The sequence below is a fragment of the Solanum pennellii genome, chromosome 9 (genome assembly GCF_001406875.1).
Source record: "Solanum pennellii chromosome 9, SPENNV200".
Lineage (NCBI taxonomy): Eukaryota > Viridiplantae > Streptophyta > Magnoliopsida > Solanales > Solanaceae > Solanum > Solanum pennellii.
In genome coordinates, this window is record NC_028645.1 from 35,112,364 (window position 1) to 35,135,098 (window position 22,735).

The 22,735-nt window shown below is 34.6% G+C and overlaps 1 protein-coding gene across 1 annotated transcript; it reads left to right on the plus strand.

The window, feature by feature from the left end:
* Window positions 1–22,147: 22,147 nt before the first annotated feature.
* Window positions 22,148–22,735, plus strand: LOC107030116. The gene is made up of 2 exons (XM_015231508.1): window positions 22,148–22,376; window positions 22,581–22,735. Exons 1-2 carry the CDS (start codon window positions 22,148–22,150, stop codon window positions 22,733–22,735), a joined length of 384 nt encoding a protein of 127 aa, XP_015086994.1.

Consider the following 22,735-nt stretch of genomic DNA (forward strand, 5'->3'; position numbering starts at 1 on the left):
GTATGCTAAGTGTGTAACATCTTACATTCAGCTCAAGCACCCAATAATCAAATCTAACACATTAAGCATATCAATTTAAAGAGTAATAAGAAGAGAACTAGTACCTTCATCTGGAATTTCTCTGGGCTCAAAGAGATATGAATATATTTTCTCCATATCTTCCTCAGCTTCCAAGCAGATTCTCAACAAATTGGTTTCTCCAAAGAACTTTGACTGATGCTACTTCCTTTGTACTAAACTTGCAAACCTAATGGTTTAGAATCAGAATCCGGATCTTCTCAATAGAAAAACATCCTTGATACCAATATCTTCAGTCGGTATGATAAGTGAAGGATCTCATATGAACTTCTTAAATATGGAATCATGAAATACGAGATGGACCGCAAGTAACTCTTAGGGTAACCCAAACTTGTAAGCTACATTACCAACCCTTTTGGATATTTTGTAGAGGCTAATATATCGGGAACTACCCTTCTCACCAAATCTCATAACGCCCTTCATGGGTGAAACTTTCATGTATACCCAATCATCTACTTCAAACTCTAACTCCCTTCTCTAAAATTAGTGTAGGATTTTTGACGACTCTGCGCTATTTTCAACCTCTCCTGAATAACTTTCACTTTCTCCATATCTTGATGAACTAAGTTTGATCGTATCAACCTTGCTTCACCAACCACAAACAATAAAATAGAAGATATACATATTCTTCCTTAATTATCTTTGTATGGAGCCATTTTGATGCAAGAGTGGTAACTATTGATGTAAGCAAACTCAATGAGAGGTAGGTTATTATCTCAATTCCCCTTGAAATCAATCACACAAGTCCTCAACATATACTCTAAAGTATGAATAATGTGCTCTAATTGAGCATATGTCTGAGGATGAAAAGCAACACTTAAGTTCACCTTTGAACCTAAGCCTTTTGGAAAAGATTTCCAGAACTACGCAACAAATTGTGTATCTCTATATGATATAATCTGTAACAACCCTCAAAATGAACTAGGTGAAACTAGAACCTCTAATGTGTTTAAATAGTTAATAACTATTTAATTATATGTTAAAATAATTAAGAATAGCTTAGAGGTCAGTCTTGAAGAGTTTGGAAGTTGAACTTCAAAGAACGACCAAGACGTTTGGAAACTAGTCTTGTGTGTGCTAGAGTGCCTTTGCATGTTTTATGTATGTTGTTTGGTGTTAAAATTGATAGGAAGAGACCCTAGCACCTATTTGTTAATGTTTAGGGTTGAAATGTCTGAGTACGACTCTCTAAGGACCAATTTAAGGGTCCTTGAGAAGGACCCAAATGTTAGCAAGCAGATGCCAAAAATAGTCTAAACGATGACCCTCAATCAACAACCAGTGGCTTGAATGACGTCCCGTCGTTGGGGGGCGTTTCTCCACACTTATTTGTGGGAGATTAGCCCCCAAATTTGAGCCTCTTTCACAAACCACGGACCAGAAGGACAGTCCGTTGGTTGAGTGACACCCCGTCGATTGGTCCGTCGATTGAGGCCTGTAATTTTCTACAGGTCTTAGCCAACTTAGGGGTAAATTGGGAAATTCACCCCATGTCCTAATTAACTAGTGGACGGTTATTTTAGGGGTTTTCACGTATTTTAAGTTAGTTTATACCCCTAAGACCTAAATTGGACTTTACTTTTTAAAATCAAAACTCCTCTCTCAAGAAAAACTCTTTCAAGACTCCATTGAAGCTAGAACTCAAGGTGAATCTAGGATTGAAGACTTTGAGTGGTTTCTATACCAAATATCCTTGGTTTTCTCTTAATAAGTTATGGTTATTCATCCTTGATTCTTATCTCATTCAAGGAGCCAATCCAAAGGCTTTTCAAAAAGGTTTTAAAATCCTGAATTTTTCTAAGGTTTTAATGGACTCTACAAGATGCGTTCAATTTGTGTTGGGACTCTACAAATTGTGTTCAACTCAGATAAGGATTCTTGGAGGCTAATCAACCCTAAACCTAGTTTATGCCTATATAAAGGGTACTAAATTCCCTTAAAAGGCATCTCAGAAATTGAATAAAGAGATCAAGATCTTGAATACTCTGAAAATTGATGGATTATTCATATAGAGAGGTCAAATCTAAATCATCCTAGTTCGAGAAATACGCCACTAACGGCCCTCGAATCATGGATAAATCTTAAGAGAGTAGAATCAAAGGATCAACAGAATTGTACCCCCAATCTATCTTAATTAATAAAATCATGTTTCTTCATATTCTATTTGTATGGTTTGTTATTTTCCATATGTTTAAAATTTGTTTCAAACAAATGGTTTTATGATAAAAAATTCCATGGACCTATTATCATGCAAACTGCTCAAATTTTTACTTATGAATTGGTTTTGATGAATATGATTAGATTATATTTGTGTTTATACCATGTTGTATTGTGATTATCTACTGCTATTTATGCTTATTATAATGTTTTATTGGAGATTTGAGAAAAGGTGGTCAAGGCTTGGATGAAGGGTAAGTTGATCTATATTGTCTTCTTTTTGAATTGATCATGAGTTGTGTGGTCCACTTATGGTGGCAGTGTTTACTTGATGTATATGAATATACATGTGAATTGTGTTTATGTCCTTGAAGTCATTAAATGTGAAGTAAAGAGATGTTATGATGTACAAGAATGTGATGTCTTATTTAATTAAGAATGTGTGTCTTGAAGATACTATGTCTAAATGAAGTATAATATGAATGTCAAGGTTATGAATGATGGTGGTTATATGAAAGGCGTTCTCACATTTACTCACACACAATGAATGAATAAAAATAGGGGATATTGGGGTAGACACTCTTCGTGAGAAGAGATGAAGTGTCAAGTACCAACCCTAATATTCCTAGGAACTCCAATGAATGAAAAAAGAGAGTTTTGGAGTGGACACTCTTCGTGAGTTAAGATGTAGTGTCTAGGATCAACCTCACTATTCCTAAGAGCTTTCAAAGGTATGAATGATAGGTTAGGGGTTGAATACTCTTCGTGAGTTGAGATGTAGTACCCAAAAGTAACCCTTAGAGATGAGTAATCTTCGTGAGTTGAGATGTAGTACTTGGTAGAATCTCTTTACCTATAGAAAATAAATGTAATGAATGTCTAATACTCCGTGGGGGAGTAATGCGTAGCACCTAGAGGATTTGAAGAAGGGGTGGATACTCTTCGTGAGTAGATATATTGTATCAAATGTATCTCTTGAGATGAGTACTCTTCGTGAGTTGAGATGTAGTACTTAGAAGCAATCTCCTTATGCCTTAACTATGCGCCCGCATAGGTTTAGCTATTGGAGATCCATGTAAATGATAAGAGAATTACCCTACCTTAGGCAAGTGGTTAAAGGCTAAGAGAATGTCCCTAAGTTAGACAAGTGGGGATCCCTCATCTGGTAGGAGTTACTACCGATATTCCATGTAAAGCTCTCATGTTCTATGTCGGTTGAAGCTAGCCCCCACAAATGAATGTAATGAAGTTGGTCTTTCTAAGGGTGTACTACTTAGGGTATGTGTTGGAATGGGACACCATCTATCTATTTCACAAGTAAACATTTGGAGGGAGTCTTGGTGTGTCGTTATATGAAAATATGAATGGGTTACTATATGATGTTAATGAAGTAAGTTGATTATGTGTCTAATGTTAATGAAGCATTTTGATCTTATGTCAAATGTTGATGAAGGTTATGTAAATGATTGATGTGATGTACCTACTATAGGGTGATTCCTAAGGAGCACTAAATGGGAGTAGTAGTATGGGATGCTACTTTCACATTGCACTAGTGTAACTTAGGGGTTGTCTCAGAGAATGGTCTTTATGTGAAGTTCTTAAATTCATGTATATTTCCTCTAGTATCTCTAGTAATGAATGTTTACTTGTTGAGTTGAAATGAAGTATGCTTATCTTTGGTAGTCTTAAGGATCATTTAAGTGTGTATGGAAGATGTTGTATGGGCGGTCTCTTCATGTCTTACCTAGGCGAGACTTAGGATAACTTTGGATAGGAAGGTCTATTGATTAATGGATTACTTGATGAATGTGACGTAAATGTTGAGGATAATGAAAGTATTTACCTTTTATGTTAAAAGATGACTTGTACGATGCCTTGTACACTTGATTCATGAGGTTTTACTAAATAGCATGAAAAGTATATTTCAACTAGAATGTCATTTTTAAATCATGTTTTGCATATTGACATACTTAGTACAATGTTTTTACTAACCCCATATTTTTCAATATTCTAAAAGTATGGGCGGAAAGCAAGTGAAGGTTCCTAGATGGTGAAGCTTGGAAAGTAGATTTTTCTCAAGATTGGTATGTCCTCATATGTTTGAGGACATGAACTATGTTTCTTTTAGTTTATTTTGATGAAATACATTGTATAAGACTTAGTATATGTCTGTCAATATAAAGGGCCGTGACCCCGTGATGTTAACACGTTTCTAAGTTGGTTTGTGATGATGAGACTTCGTTCCTTACGTTTTTATGAAAAAGTTTCTTATTAGTTATGTTGTGAACAATTTTAATTCCACACTACTTTTCATACATATGTGATGAATGAAAGCTAAGAGACTTGTACAAGGCCTTCGAGAGATCGAGTACGCCGCGTCACGACTTTGGGGTGCTTCCCGGTTATTACATAACCGATACTGAAACCCCATGGTGTCTAATTACTTCTTGAATATATAACTTGACAGTCTTCTACTGAATGGGTAGTCTTTACCGGCAAAAGTGGGTTGATGTCATCATTCTATCAACAATTATCCAAATAAAATCATGTTGCTAACGAGACCTTGGTAAACCTGCGATAAAGTCCATATTGATCATCTCCCACTTCCATTCCGAAAGTTCTATATTCTTTGCCATACCACCGGGACTTTGATGCTCTACCTTAACTTGTTGGCAATTCGGACACTTAGCAGCAAACTCTGCAATTCCCTTCTTCATACTACTCCATCAATAAACTTCTTTCAAATCGTGATATATCTTTGTGGAACCAGGATAGATAGAATATCTAGAGCTATGAAATTCTTTCATTATCCTTTGTTGGAGTTCGTCCACCCTTAATACACATAACCTATCTTGATACTTCAATACACTATCTCTCCTTTATTGAAAATCCATTATTTTTTGCTTATGAACATTTTCCTTCAATTCAAGTAAAATAGGATCTTTGTCTTGTTTCTCTTTAACTTCAAAAACTAATGATGATTCAACCCCATCCATCAACACTACCCCTCCTTCTATGGGCTCCATTAGTTTAACTCCCAAGCGTGCAAGTCTATGCACATATTTTGCTAACTTTTCTTATCTCCCTTAAAATGGACGGTACTATCCACATGAAATCTACTCAAAGCATTAGAAATAATATTAGCCTTACTTGGGTGATAAAGGATACTCATGTCAGAATTCTTTAGTAACTCTAACCACCTTTGTTGTCTGAGATTAAGCTCTTTCTGACTGTAAGATCCTTCTGACTAAACACATACCTGGTGACTCCTGTGATCAATGAATACATCAACATGAACACCATACAAATAATGGTATCATACTTTTAAAGCAAAAGTATGGAAGAAAACTCGAGATCATGGGTTAGATGATTCTCCTCGTGAACCTTAAGCTGTCGGGAGGCATAAACTATAACTTTTTAATTCTTCATTAACACACAACCCAACCCAACTCTAGATGCATCACAATATACGAGAAAACCTTAACTACCTTCTGGTAAGGTCAATACTGGACAGTAGTCAACATCTTTTTCAATTTCTAAAAGCTTTTCTCACAAGCCTTAGACCATTGAAACTTCATTATTTTCTAAGTCTACTTGGTCAAAATGGATAAATAGATGATAACACAAAACTTCTATAATGTCCAGCCAATCCCAAAAGACTACTAATATCAGTTGTTGATGTGGGTATAGGCAAGTTTGAATTGTCTCTATTTTCTGGGTATCAAATCTAATTCCATCACCAGAAACGATGTGGCCTAAGAGGCCAGAGACTCAAGCCAAAACTCATATTTCCATAACTTAGCATACAACTCTCTATACCTTAGAGTTTGGAGAACTATTTTGAGATGACTATCATGATCTTCCTCATTTATCTAATAAATTAGTATGTAATCAATGAATATAATAACAAACATATCTAAATAAGACTTGAATACTCTATTAATAGGGTCCATGAATGTTGCAGGTGCACTGGTCAAACCAAAGGACTGAACTAGAAACTCATAATGACCATAACAGGTCTTGAGTATTATCTTTGGAATGTAGCATTCCCTTATCCTCAATTAATGGTAGCCTGATCTGAGGTCTATCTTAGAGAAACAGGTGGCACCTTGAAGATGATTGAAAAGAACATCAATTCTCTGAAGAGGATACTTATACTTGATGGTAACCTTGTTCAACTGGCGGTAATTTATACACATTCTCAGGGAAACATCTTTCTTCCTCACAAATAAGACCGGAGTTCCGCAAGGTGAGACACTTGGTCGATTAAAACCCTTAGCAAGGAGATCTTTAAAATTTTCTATTATCATTTTTAACTTTTCTGGAACTATTCTATATGGGTGAATGGATATCAGATGAATTTTAGGAAGAATATCAATACCACATTCTATCTTTCTCTAAAGAGAAACTCTGGGTAGATCATTAGGCTAGACTTCTAGAAAATAACTGACAATTAGAACTAATTCAATATGAGGTTTCTCAACACTAGAGTCATTAACTCAGACTAAGTAATGGACACAACCCTCGGAAACTAACTTTCTTGGATTAAGGTACGAAATGAAACGACCCTTAGGTAGTGCTAAACTACTACTCCACTCTATAATTGGCTTATTTGGAAACTGGAACATGACTACTCGAGTTCTACAATCAATGGGTACATAAAAAGTATAAAGCCAATTCACACCCAGAATGAAATAAAAACAACCATGTCGAACTCAACTAAATCAGCCATGCTGCTAGTGTGATTGACGAAAATGGTACAATCACGATAGACTTACTCCACTAGAATAGACTCCCCAACAGGTACAGAAACACAAAAGCTCTCATAAAGTTTCTCAAGAAGAAGATCAAATTTCATTGCAACATAATGAGGAACAAAAGATAAATTCGCTCCTAGTTTAGCAAAGCATACACATTAAGATTAAAGACATTGATCATAAAGGTGATAAATATATAGAAATTCTCTTGCTCTTGACGTCTTTGTAATAGCATAAAAATGGTTCGCTCCTCCGCCTTCTCCTAAAGTATCTCATCTAGATGCAATTCTATCTTGTGGGTCAACTAATGAAAATTGGGCTCTATTGCCCTGAATCCCATTAACTTGCCCTTTCTTAAAGCACTTTAATGAAGTGACCCTCTTGACACACATGAAACAACCTGTGGATCCATTGTGGCACTTACCTTTGTGGTTCCTACCATACTTAGCACATAAAGGATCCTAGTTGCCTTTTCGTGATACACTACCTTGATAATGTGCAAGCTTAGATCTAAAGTGTTGTGAATTTTTACTATTGTACTCACCTTTGTTTGTGGGTGAAGGTGCACTAACAGATGATTTAGCAGGTCATTTTTGCTTTTGTTGAAAGGAAGAACGGTTCACATTACTCGTCTACGACCTAAACTCATTCATTGTCTTAGATTTTTTGTTTCTAGACTCTTCCCTATCCCCTCAATTTGTATTTCTCAACATGTTGCACATAAACCATCATCCTTGATATATCCATGTCCCCTATTAACATAGCTTCCTTGCCCTCTTCACTTACAACTGGGACAATCTAGCAATAAATAGACTTATCCTGCTCCTCATATTTGTGACCATCTCCAGAGCTTATTAGGAAAGTTATGTGAATTTCAAACTATACTCATGAACACTTAGCGAATTCTTTTTAAGGGTAAGTAATTCCCATACATTGGCTTCTGTCAGTTTGTGGGAAAAGAAATGCCCTAAGAAAGCTTCCTCAAACATATACCAACTTAAAATTTGTGCACCCTCAACTCTAGCCTTCTTCCATTGGTCAAAACAAGTCCTAAAAATATTCTTTAGTAGATATGCAGCTAGATCCACTCTCTCAACATCAACAATGTACCTAAGCTGAAATACCTTTTGCAGTTTCTCAACAAAATTTTCTTGATCCTCAATAGTTTTTGAAAAATTGAAGCTTGGACGATTCATCCTTAAAAACTTGCGGATCCTTGAAATATCAGCCTCTTCTTATCAAGCCCCTCTTTTTTGCCCAACTTGATTTGTCACTGCTTTACTAAGCATTCAGATTACTTCCCGAAATTCAGCATTGGTGACCACTCCTTGGGGTGGCACTATTGGTGCTTTAGATGCCCCTTGCTCCTCAATATTCCTCCTAGCAGGTCGACCTCAAACAACTCTTTATGGAGGCATGATCTCAAAGACACACTAGTACGAGTTAAAAAGAGACATTATAGAGATGAACTCTATCACACGAAAAGAGCATGAAAGAAGAAAAGGAAATTTCTAAATGTTGCAACCCTTAATCATAGATGTAGAGTGTTTCACACCAATAACTGATACTCTACAGACATGACTTCATAGATTTCCTAGGACTCTTGCACTCTGTTCTCTAATACCAAATTTGTCATGCCTCGAGCCTACACCCTGGGCAGGACTGACACTTGAGAACCATTGTTTGCCCCAAGAAAACCCTTGTCCCAACTTAACTTACAGCGGAAGACTTCAAACATTAATACAGGGATTCAAATTAACTTTAAAACAAATTTCTCAAATAAACTTAGAACAGTTAAGGCTAAACATTCAAATTAGCAAAAGTGGCAACTCAAGTCTTTCAGTAAAACATCAAAGTTACAAGACTAAAGAACTCATGTTTAACTGTCTATGAAGCCTCTAAATACTAAGGGGGATGTCGAGAAAAGACCCCCAATTCTCCTAAAACCTGACTAACAAAGCAATAAGATGGAATTCTCTGGAATAAAAAAGGTTCACCAACTAACTCTGAGTGCTTAACTGGATCAATGAGGCACTTGATACTGATCGTGGTTACTTGTATTTGCATCATAAAACAATACAAACCAAACTAAATCAGTTCCTTGAATGTACGAGCATGCGAGGGGAAAACTAAACATGACATAAACATTAAAGGAATCTTAAAAGAACGCCTACCTTAGCATTACTCGACTCATAGAAACTCAACTCAAAATCAAAGTGAAACAACAATAAAGGTGCAGTTTATACAAAACATTTAAAACAGTAGGTAACAACCCAATGTATTAAAGAAATACAACAACGACTCAGTTTATTTATAAACTAATCTAATACTATGAAAGTTTATCTAATCGAGAACCATCAATATGAACTAAAGTGATGATATAATGTCTCTTCCACGCTGCCAGAACTATCATATACCTTTCTATAATATAAAATTTCTTAACTAAGTGGATTTACTAGTCTATAGTAAAAAGCAATAAGGAATCATTTAAAAAGTATGAGCCTTTCTTACCCATGATGGCTACATAATTTATTGAGACTTGAATTATTATGAACTCATCCCCATATCGGTGCTCAATACTACTCCTAAAATATACTCAGTGCATATGTTTTAAAAACAAAAAATCATTATGTGGTTTGAGATAATTACTCAAAAGTAGCTCAAAAGCTCTCTTAGAAATCGGAGTTTCCTCTATTGTTTAAGGGTGAAAAAATGTACTCTTTGGGAATAAATATTCCCGATATAATCTTTTTGAAGAAATGATTAACAATCTATACTTTTACTCAAGTCATAACTCAAGTCTTAAAACATAGTTAAAACGTTTGCAAAAGACTTTTGGAAAACTCTATGAACTCATCTTGACTTGACTCTTAACTTTTTTCAATTGAATTATGGATTCAAGGCTCATTATATCATGTTTATGGATGATTTTATGGGTCTTAGATGTATCCTATGTGTAGAAATAAACTATAAAACTTAGGTACGTTGCTATGGAACTCAAACACAAAGAAGTGGGAATGGGTAAAAGGCCTGGCCACCCTGGCACTATGAATAGAGCGGGACACCAGCCCTGAAACTTCTGGCTTGGGGTGAACTTACTGGGGCGGTGCCCTAAATTCCTAACTTCATAACCCAAGTTGCGGCACTCTTGTTGGCACGGCGCCCTAGACTCCTCACCAGAGAATTTTCAATTTTTTTACTGGTTTGTCAACACTAAACCCTGTAGATTTAATTAGTTCTTTTTCATAACACTTGGATTTTACTATATCACAAAAGTATGTAATAATCTACTCAAAACACACCTATCTTACGAATAAAACTCAGGAAACTTCTCAACTTTAACAATAAGAACCCACAGGAACTTAAACAAATTTCATAATGAACTCATGCTTCTTTTCTTTCAAGAACACAATTACGCTAAATTGCATCATGATTGGCATATGGGTGAAGAAACACAATGTTGTGTAATCTCACATACAACGTACGTAGGGATCACCCCTTGACGAAATGGACGATTGTATCTTCAAGAACTTGATGATTCCTTGTCTCTTCTCCTCTTTTCTTCTCTTCTCTCAAAATTTTAACTGTTTTTGATGAACATATACTGAATTAAATCAGTTTAGACCCAAACATTAATTACCATAAATGAAACTTAAATAGTTCGGCAGTGAAAAGACCAAAATACCTTTCAAAAATTCGGTTTTAACTTTCTTTATCTAGACATCCAAACTTTGAATGAACACATCTCCCTCATACGAAATATTTTGGTACCATGCTGTGTAACCAAACATTTCAACATTGAATCAAAGTCCAAAGGCGTAGATTTTACAATTGCATCCCCCTGACATTAGCGGACTTTTGATGGTTCATGTTCTTCTTTATTGTTGGCCCTGTTTATTAACTCTTAAATTGTTGTTTTTACAGTAAACATATTTGTTTTATATGAATCTTACTTTAGAAAATTATACTAAATTTATACTAAAGGAAAAACCGGGAGCTAACAAACTCTCTGAAGGGAGTGTAGGGAATCATCTTTTGAAACATGTAGCCGTTTGTCTAAGGGTAGCTGCAGAGGAAGGTCTTTATTTCATTCACTTAACATGCTGTCTTTTTTACTTTTGAGTGGTTAAAATTATCAATCATGATTATGTGTACGACCTCTTTCAAGTTTTTTTTTGTAAAAATTGAAGTATGAACATGTATATATAATATAATTTCACAAGTAGGTCTTGACAAGGTGACCTTACACAATGACGAATATGAAAGGGTTAAAAATTTAAAGAGATAAACACATGAAGAAGTCTTTGCAGGGGAGGGGGGGGGGCGTCAAAATCTATTTTATTTACATAAAATAGTAATTTTAACAATTTAATTTGTTTGCATGAACCCTTGAGCCCTTACTAGCTCCCCCTGACCTTACCTACGTGGGAGGCAAAGAGGTAATTTCTTATAGATTCCCGGCTCATGCAAAAGCAGTTAGAAAATCTTTAAAATAACGATTTTTTTGGTTTTAAATTAAAATCTTTACAGTAATTGTTACATTGAAATCAAATAAAGTAATGAAAATGTTTGAAACCACTGATATTAGTTCTATTATGGAAAAAAATGTTCTTAAAGTATCTTTTTGCGTTTGTTTCACTATATTTTTGTGGATGGATGAAGTGGGTTAGAATGTTCAAGACTGTTATTTATTCAATTCAAAGTTAGGTTAATGCTGCATCACTAATAAATTTTCTATTTATTTTCATCTGTGTGTAGTTTCTCATGCACAAACAACAATCTTGATGAATTCCAAGTAACCTCATAATCTCTGGTTGTTGGAAACAAGCATTCCTCAGTGAAGAATATAAGATCTAATTTTTATGGGTTCGAAATTTGAATATTTTGTCTAGTTGATGATTGAATCTTTTGGATAATATCAAGCATTGTGGAATATTTTGTCTATCTCATATTTTGTTGTAATTCGATTTGTGTCTTTTGAAGTTCCTGAACGAGAACCAATTCATTCCTTTTAGTCATGGGATGCACATTATTAATTAAGACTTTTACATTTTCCTCCAGAGTCATGCGAACATTGTTTTTAATATTTTTCTCGTTCTTAGAGTATTTGAAGTCATTAATTATTTTTATGAAGATGTTGATTAAGATTCTTAATTTTTGCTCTTAGAGATGCACAATCTTTTGACATTTTCTCCTTTTAAGGAAATGTTGAGTGATATGCATCTATGAGGGTAAAAAATAGAGATTTGATTTTCTTCTTGAATAAAGATGAAGATTTTCTTTATTTTGATGAAAACTTACCTTGGACTTCTTGTCATCTTCATCTTCTTTTAAGTCTGTTCCAGTCGTTAGTTTCACTATTGTTTCTTTGGACTCACATAGTTCTCTTCATCATCTCACTACGTTGTTGCCATTAGCGCAAGAAATTCAAACTTCCCTGTTTCTTCCATTGCAAGTACTGATTGGTTTTCAGCTCCTCTCTCAATAGATTCTTCACCAGATGAATTCTCCGTTGCCCCAAAAGCCTATTTGATTGATAAATTACCTCTTGATTACTTATTCTATGATTTTAAGGAATGTATTGATTGTTCCTGATTTCTTTTTCCTTTTTCTGATATGTTCCTTTTGTATTCCAAAGTCACAAGGAATAAAATTTGATGAAATGATCTAGGCTTCTGCATTTGTGGCATAATTGTTCTCTGATGTCTTTGTCCGTCTTATTCTGTGGATTTTTAAATGATCTAGGCTTATGCATTTGTTGGAACCTCTTCATCATTACATAAATATTCTCTTCCCAAGAATCATCATTTTATGTTGCTTTGAGGACTAGGTTCTTATCTTTCCTTTTGTCACCTATTTTATTTTCTTGATTATTTTAAGCTCATAGGTTATGAAATTTCCAAAAAGCTCATCTATCATTATAGTTTCTAGGTCACGTGCTTTAGTAATTACTTCAACTTTGAATTGCAATGATTCAGGGACAAGGTAGAATCTCAGTCATGTTAAAGAAAAGGTAGAATCTATTAGTGTTATTACAATAAACATCTCTAATAGAAAATGTAAATGATATAAATCTAACACAAAATATGTAACCAATCATGTAAATCAAAATTAATTTTTATTTTGAGTTATGCAAACTTCAGTTTTAAAAAAACTTGAATTATCTATATAATAGTTTATGATTACTGCACATTTAACTGTACACTTATGAATTTTCATTTTCATCTATTAAATTTTGAAAAATAATAATATGTGTCATGACCTAAAATGGATTGATGATACCCGTCTTATCCCAACAAGACTAAGTCAACCTAAAATCCAAGAAATACGACAAAAGTGGAAGTAAAGCGAGAATAAAAGTCTAATACTATAAAATTATGTGGAAATGCTTAATTAACTTAAATATACGCTCCAAACCTGCTTGTCACGTTTACAAGTCTCTAATGTATTATAATAGATTTGAAAAAAATAAACAAGTCTCAAATGATGTTGTCTCTAGAGTAAACAAGATAATAAGTAGGATTAAAAAGGTCTACTCAAGTGACAATCAGCTACTTCACAAATCTCTATAGGAAGCCTCGTACAATAGGATAAAAGAGAATATCATGACGATCCGAGCTCAAAATTTACACAAATGTAGGTACTCAGTGTTAGGGTTTTTCCCTAAGTTTCTTACGTTATTTGAAGTTTATTTTTTCCTAAAAGAAAAGACAAAATATTAACATAAATGTTTTTACTTATCCTGAAAGAAAAATATAATATTCTTCCATATTTGGTTTATTCTTTCGTGAGAGAAAAAGTTTGAAGATCTATAAATTGAAGATCCTTATTCTCACAAAGAAAAGCAATAGCATCCCCAATGTATACCTTTAAGAGTTAGTTTATGAGGAGATTCTTCTCTCTATACTTTTCATTTTTTAATTAATTTTTAAATATGTAGGCCAAGTTGTCAAATCAAATACTAATAATTTGATTTTTAGTATAAGTTTTCGTCATCTGAATTATCAACCATATGATATGGAATTGTAATCTTCCGCATGACTGCTTGATAACTTTTAAACCTAACAAGTGGTATTAAAGCACATGATCTAACAATCTCATGATCTAATTATTCATTGAGTTTGAATATTCATTCAAGCGGTTTCAACACAATTTGCAATAAATTTGATGATAATGAAGATTTATTGCAAGTACATTTGGAGAAGAAGTTTTAAACCATATTTTCAACAATCCTGTTGCCGTAATTTTAGCCTTGCATATATANCATTATAATATAGTAGTAGTATGTATATATATGTTCTTATTTGGAATTACACTGAATATATTGTTGTTGTTGTAGTAGTATATATATATGTTCTTATTTAGTTTTGAAATCACTGAATATGTTATTGTAGTGTATGCATGTTCTTATTTGATTGTGAAATTACATTAATATTGTTGTTGTTGTCTTCATCGTCATTATAATATAGTAGTATTATGTATATATATATGTTCTTATTTGAAATTACACTGAATATATTGTTGTTGTTGTAGTAGTATATATATATATATATATATGTTCTTATTTCCTTCTTTATTTTCGTTTTAATGTTGATTTCTTCAATGATTTATCGCTTCGTGAATAATTCATCATTAAAGGTTCTTGAGTTATGTGATAATGACAAATAATCAAATTCATGTTGATATATTGCTAATATTTCTTAAGAATCTATTTTTCCATTATATTTAATGTATGGATATTAGTAAAAATTATGCAATTTCAATGCAATTATTATTCATGACCTCGCGAAGCGCAGATAAATTACCTAGTTTTAAAAATAAAAACAAATATTTAAATTTTTTTTAACAAATATAGTTTAAGTCTTATATTTAACCATGACAAGCACCAGTTATGAAGACTATGTGAAGAACAAGATTATCATGCGTGTGAAGAAGGTGAATCAAGTTTTGTCAAGCAAATCCAGCCAAAAGGAGAGATTTGTTAGGTTTTTCCCTGGATTTTCTTACCTTCTTTGTAGTTTATTTTTCCTAAAAGAAAAAAAAGACAAAATAGTACCATAAATATTTTTACTTTTCCGAAAATAAAAATAGAACATACTTTCATATTTGGTGTATGCTTTCATTAGAGAAGAAATTTGGAGATCAATAAATTGAAGATTTCTATTCTCATAAAGAACAACAATTAATAGTATCCACAATGTAGTTGTTTAAAGACTTTTGTTTATGTGGAGATTTTCTCTCTACAATTTTAATTTTTTTAATATGTAAAACAATTGGAAAAATTTCATATAATGATTTTTTAGTATAAGTTTTCTTCATCTAATTTATCAACCATATAATATGCAATTGTAAGCTTTCACATAACTCCCTATTCAGTTTCGAACCCAACACGCAACAAGTGAACTCCTAAACACAAGTTAAGAATATAGAATACGGGTACTCATACCACCCTAAGATGACCTCCACAACTAAAACTTTAATCCAAGTATACCAACAAATACAATGGACTAACCAAATTTTATACTCACTTTGTTAGCAACACATAAGTATATTCCCTGGACTTCTTTTTACCTATAAGCTTGTCATTTCGATGTCAATCCACTTATTTGGAGGTTACAATGAAATTACCAATCCTAATTAGATACGAAAAATATACTTCACAACCTAAACAAATTAATACTTTCCAAAGATCCATCACTATAGTTATCCTTAAAACCATTTTAACCCAAGTTTTTGTTGTAACAAACTTGTTTATTGTTAAATATTAATGAAACATCGAATATAATTATGTCCATATGGTACAATTAATAATTTCATAATTAATTTACACTTGAAAATTGGCGTATCCATTTTCATATACAACTAGTACTATATCATGAAAGTTCTTTAGATCAACCACTAGAACATATCATACCAATCAAAACATTGTAACCAAATAACCACATATTTATTCCCACTAACTAACTGTAATCTCTCGTATACCAACATAGCAAGGTTTTAACAAAGAAACTAAGAATGATTATTTTTGGAAAGAATTGGAAAAATCTGGAAAATTTCAAAAGTGCAGAAGTGAGTTTTTGGTCATTTTCAAATGACCATAACTTCTAACTCAGGATGAGTTAGTGTCACTTCTTTATATGGTTGGAAAGCCCTTGAAGATATCTTTCTAACATAGCCATGTCTGTACATTTTCAATATCGTATGAGTGAGATATTCCTTTCAAAAGTTGGGCTGTTGGACTGAGGAAAGTCCAATCCGGATTTTAGTAAGGGTAAAATGGTCTTTTCACCCTACTATTTTCTAATTTGTTTTAAGGGTTTTTTAGGGGTAGAAATAAACTATAAGTCAATTTTTAGAAGATTTAATACTCTTAGGTCTTGAAAAAAAAGAGAATAGAAGAAGGAGAAAGGAGAAAAGAAAGCCAAGATTGTTCAGTGAATTTCATCGGTGGTGATCCCTTTAAGGTATCTGAGATCTTTCTATGTTGGGTTCTTTCACCCACACAACAATACATTTAATTTAGCATAATTATAGTATATTTAATGATGAACATTGAAGTTCTTAATGAAAAATTGTTGAATTTGTGTTGGTTGAGTTGTAGTATACCTTTGGTAGTTTGATTCGTGTATCCTGGCAATTGTACGAGTCTAAACTATTGGGCATTGAGAATTATAGTGATCCTAAGTGTTTGGGGTGAGATCCATGGAAGTTTAGAAGGTTTACAATTTAAAATTAGAGAAGAAAGGTCGGAAATCCCGTCTGACAAGTCCTGGGGTGCCGCGCCTGCCAGAGCCGCTCAGGGCAGGCTCTGTCCAACAGAGCTTGGCATGCTGCACCATCTAGAGCCTGTCAGGACAGCCTCTGTCCATTAGGCTCAAGCGGCCCGCACCTCTCAGAGTGCCAGGCTCACTAGGAGATCTCATTTTCCCCCATCTCTTTGTACTATTTCCATAGTGGTGTACCTATAATTCCTAGTTTATTCCAATACTATAAAGAACATCAAATCATAATGAAATCATCCATAAACATGAGATAATGGTCCTTGAATCCATAATCCAATTCAACGAAAGTTAAGATCAAAGTCAAAGAAGTTAAGACTCAAGTCTAAAAGTTAAGAAGCAAGTCAAAGTGAGTTCTTAAAGTTTTCCAAGAGTCTTAAACAAACATTTTTACTTTGTTTCAAGACTCGAGCTACAAGTTGAGCAATGAGTGATGAGTTGAGTCTAAATCTCAAAAGCTATAAGGGAATATTCCCTAAGAGTTAAGTTTCAAGTAAAGCATAGAGCAAATAGTGAGTTCATTTCTCAAAAGCTATAAGGGAACTAAGTAGTCCCTAAGAGTTACAAATGTTTTCACGTTTTGAGAAAAAAAGGAAGCTAGACTTCCACAGAGCCTTTGTCTAGTTTGAGCAATCACCTCAACCAGAGAAGAAGTTGTATTAAAAACACATGAACAAAGTATTTTTGGAGTATTATTGAGCACCGATATAAGAACGCAAGTTCATATCAACTCAAGTATCCATAAACCATGTAGCCAACATGGAGAGATAAAGAATCATACTTTTTAGATGATTCCTTAGTGCTTTTTAGTATAGACTAGTGGATCCACTTAGTAGTTCAACTTCTATACCGACGACAAGGTATAGGGCGGTCCTCTTGCAATGTGAGGTAAGACGTTGTACCATCACTTAGTCTCATAGTGGTGATTTTTGGTTAGAGAATCTCTCACAAAAACTATATTACTTTCATTATAAGTAAAGTTGAGTTTGTTATTGCATTATCTTTAATGAACTAAGATGTTACTCGATTTTTACAAGTTTTAATATATATATATATATATATATTGGATGTGTCCTTACAACATTATATTCAATTAGTATTTCATGAGTTGAAAAGAGCCAAGGTAAGTTCTTCTTAATACTTTCAAGCTTTAAGTTGTTGTTTAACATTCTAACTTGCATACCCGTATATTCAATGTACTGATGCCACTTGGCCAACATCATCTTATTATGCAGACGCCGGTAACCAGGATCAACATCTAGCACCTCGTAGATCTAGCTTGAGAATTCAGAATCTGTGTTGAGCCTCCCTGCATTCTGGAGGACACTTTAATTGCTTTACGTATTTCCTTTATAGAATGTTGTGGTGTTTTTTCCATCATTCATCTTAGTATTAGTAAAGGCTTCATAGACAAATAGATAGTCAGACATTCAGGTTTGGGTTTCTCTTTATTTACAGATGTTTTATTTTGAGACTTAAGTGCCATCTTGGCCAAGACTATTATTTAAAGTATTTCTCATGAGAATATTTTGAGATTAATAATTGAGTTAAGTTCAGTCTTCCGCTGAATTAAGTAAACTAGGCGAAGGGTTCGCTCGAGTCCAGCAATGGTCGTTGAGTGCCGGCTACGTCCAGGGTACAGGCTTCTTAGTCATTTATGTGAAGCGCGCCACATCTATGATTAGGAGGGTACACAATTTTGGAATTTCTCACTTATTTTATTCTCACTTCGTGCGAGTTTATCTCTAAAAATTTTCCCTCTAATTCATTCTTGAGCGTGTTTCGGATCATCATGCCTCCATGAAGAGCAGCCAGAGGTTATCCATCTGGAAGAAATGTAAAGGAGCCAGAGGTACTTAATGTACCCGAAATGCAACCTCAAGGGGAAGTCACCAATGTTGAGTTCCGTGAGGCAATCCAGATGCTGAGTCAAGTTGTGACCAAATAAGTAGGTCAACAAAGAGGAGATAAAAAAATAAGGGGCTGATACTTCTAGGATTGGGGAATTCTTGAGGATGAATCCCCTAAGCTTCACTGGTTCAAGCACCACTGAGGATCCAGAAAACTTTGTGGGTGAGTTGAAGAAGCTATTCGATGTGATGCATGTAATACTCCGAAAGTCTAGGACATAAGATAGAGACTAACATGATGAAATAAACTTTAAAACACTTCTTCTAAGACTAAAATGATATTTATAAACCATTTAGAAAGTTTTGGAGTCAAGGTCATGACGTCCGGAAACTAGCGAAATTGAACTAGTTGACATCCCTATATTTGGTGAAGGATTGGGAGGGTAAAATGAAGTCTAAAACTATTAAAAAGACATTAAATAGGTAAAATGTAGTATAGAGGGTCTAAACATTCGATAACGACTCCCTAAAGACCACCCGAAGGGTCCTTGAGGAGGACCACAACATAGGTAGGCAGGCTGCCAAAGCAGCCTGCGCACAGCCAACACAAGGAGGCACAAAAGTTTCCTCGCAATGCGCGGTACTTACTGCCTCAACCTGGATTTCAAAAATAAAATGTAAAATTAGCCCCGCGATGCGCAGCCACTTCCCAGATTCATTGAAATCGTATTTTAAGCATTTTGACGTCACAAAAAGACCCATTTATGTGAGGGTCTTTTGGGTAATTTAGGGGTGATTATATATAGACTAAGGGTCAGTTTTAAATCATTTTTCACTCACTAAACCAAATTCCTCAAAAAAACCCAAAAGCTCTCATCTCTATCTACTTTCTCTCTCCCAAAATCATCCATTGAAGAAGCAAGAAAGCTTGAAGAAGAAGACAAATTTCTCTAGGATTTCTCTTACATTTCGTGGATTGATCTTCATTAAGGTATGGGTTCTTTACTCTTGGTATTCCTTTCCCCAAGAGGTCCTTTCAAAGTTGATTTCTAAATCACCCAATTCCAAGGGTTTTTCTATTCTAATGGGTTTTCATCTAAACTTCAAATTGATGACAAATTGCGATTGCCTATGACTAATTAAGTGATATTGTTGGTTAATTGATGTTCATTGATAAATTTTCATGTTGATCATGTCCCTTTCCCCCAAACCCTAGGTTATGAATTAAAGGTAAATTGTATAGCGATGATGCAATTGACTTAGTTATTGGATTAATTACTATTGAATGATGTTACTACACCTATTATTGGATGAAATTTGTTGGTTGATGATAAGAACATGATGATGGCTTTTGTAGGAGATTGGGTAAGTCTTTATGATCCTAACCTTTACTTCAATTATGATGACTTGTGAGTGATGATGTAGTTTAATTGAAGAATGTATTGTGACCAGCCTACTAGGTGTTGGTATAATGTTGAATTGAAATGTCTTGATTATGTGATTGTGACATTATGCTTAAGATGTAAAGATATAAGGTTGGTTATGAAGTACATATGTGCCTTACTATGATGTAATGAGTTTAATGTGCTAATCTCACATATGAGGTTGTATTGAAAGGACGTTCTCATGCAATTTCTATGGAGCTAAAATGACTATGAATATACAAGGGGATAGACCTATATGACCTAAACTAAGTTATGATTATTAATGAAAGACATTTCAAAAGAGACTCTAGCTTAGCACTGAGTTAACTTGAAGATGAGGGGTGGCACCTTCCCAAGGATTGCAGGGTGGGTTCACGATAGTCCTCACAGGGTGGATAGCGTGGGAGCCCCAAAAAGGGCATAGAGTGATGTTTCCATGACAACCCCTAAGCTCCATAAACTATGTTGCCGCTATAGGAATACTAGCTAGTGGATCCACCAAGATGATATGTTCATGTTTGGTTCTTCTTTGGCCGGTAGACCACCTTTCGGTGTAAGCATTTACAACACCGGATTCCACACTTAGCTCTTGTGGTCTATGTCGGTTAAGGAAAGTGTTCCCAAAAGTAAATGCAGTAATGGAGTAAATACTAGCTAGTGTGACTTAAGAGGTTTGACTTAGCCTAGGTAGGGGTATGAGACTCTACTTATGCCTTGCATTAGTTTGCCATGAGGGAAGCCTTAGGAGGTTGTTCTTATGCTATTATGCTCTTATGTTCTTATGATCTTAATAAGTGAAAGTTATGCATATGTTGATTTTGCAAGTTAATGATCCTATATGATGTTAGTTTCATTTATGAACATGCTATTGAATTATATTGCTAAATATAATGATGACTACTATTGATACAATGTTATGTATATTTAGACATTGCTTATGATCCTTTGTTTGGTTTACTTGATTGAGTATGGTTATGGGGCTTTGCTTGGTCATTGCATTTGTAGGCAAAAGGGTGGGTTATGAGTAAGGGTCTTGCTTATGTGATGAAGTTATGAAATCTATACATTTTGATATGACTATTACTTGTTGAGGTTTTTCTTGAGTTGTACATGGGTTTGACTTATGTATTATGTAATTATTGGTCTATATGGGTTCATAATTGTACATTAGGCTTTTCAAAGTACTTTAGCATAGTTTTGAACAAATGTCCTCTTTAGCATGATTTCAAATGTTTTATGTGCATATACTCATACTTAGTACAAGTGTGTACTACACAACTTTTATGTTTACTACAAATATAGGATCTGGTCGTTGAGCTTATACAAGGCCTTTGAAGACTACTTGGATATTTCCCAAGTGTTTGGTAGGTCCTCACATTCCGAGGACGATGCCACTATTTTGCTATTTGACATTGTTTAGTCTTAAAGACAATTTAGTTAATTCTCTTTCTTTGTTGAATTTGTATATGCCTATATGAGGCCTTTATTATAATGAAGTATGGGTTGAACCCAAGAAGTTGTATTCGACTTAGATGGTTTAATATGAGACGTATTCTAGGCTTCTTATGTACCTATATTGCTATTTTATGTATCTGAAATAAAAGTAGAAGATTATGTAATCTTCTTATATGAGGAATCTATGTATGCTCGCTAAATATATATTATGTGTAATCGAGAGGTCTAAGCAAATCTCAATGTAGAATCAGTTAAAAAGTTTAAGATTTCCTCTAATTTAACCTATGAATTGTAATGATGAATGTTAAGAGGTTATTCTTAGTCCTCTTCGAGGACGACGACACCAATAAATTCTAGGGAGTGCTCCCCGGATGTGACAAGCTTGGTATTGGGGTTGAGAGAGTTGAACTGGCTGCATACCAACTAAAGAATGTGGCTAGGACTTGGTTCGATCAGTGAAAGAGGGCAGAGATGATGATGCACCACATCCGAGTTGGGCTTGCTTTGAAGAAGCTTTCTTAGGGCATTTCTTTCCTTGAGAACTGAAGGACTTAAGGGTATGGGAGTTCCTTACTTTAAAACATGACTCATTGAGTGCTCATGACTATGGGTTAAAGTTCTCCCAACTTTATTGCTATGCTCTGGAGATGGTTAAGGATATGAGAAGAAGAACGATCTTGTTTGTTGATGACTTTGGTCGTGCTTCAAGCGGAGAAGGCAGGGCTGGAATGTTGATAAGAGACATAGACATATCCAGGCTGATGGTCTATGTGCAAAAAGTTGAAGAAGAGAAGCTTAGGGACAGAGAGGAGTACAAGAAAAGAAATCTAAGACTGGGAATGAGTCTGGTCAACAGAAGGGTGGTTAAAGTTGACCGTAATTTCAAAAACAAAAGGGGCATGCACCATTATCTGCTAGTGCACCTGCGCCCTGAAACACAAGTGAGTATAATGTCCAAAATTCACAGAACTTAAAGGCTAGACGAGTCCAGTCCCAAGGTAGTCTGGCACAAAAAGGTATTTGGGCTCCTATATGTGGCAGGTGTGGTACAAACCACACTGGTCAGTTGGTGATGACCAGTCGGGTTGTTTCAATGCGATCGAGAAGGGCACTACATGAAAGAGGCTTCTAAGAATAAGCAGGGAGGTGGAAATCCGGGAAATAGAGCCCAATCTTCATCAGTTGCTCCACCAGATAGGGTTGCACTTAGAGGAGCCACTTTTGGTTCTGGCTGA

What these genes read in the sequence shown, in the direction of transcription:
- LOC107030116 (XM_015231508.1), top strand. Translation starts at nt 22,148, where the DNA reads ATGGTTAAGGATATGAGAAGAAGAACGATCTTGTTTGTTGATGACTTT. An exon ending in AAGGGTGGTTAAAGTTGACC is followed by an intron (nt 22,377 to 22,580) that starts GTAATTTCAAAA and finishes GGTGATGACCAG; the next exon opens with TCGGGTTGTTTCAATGCGAT.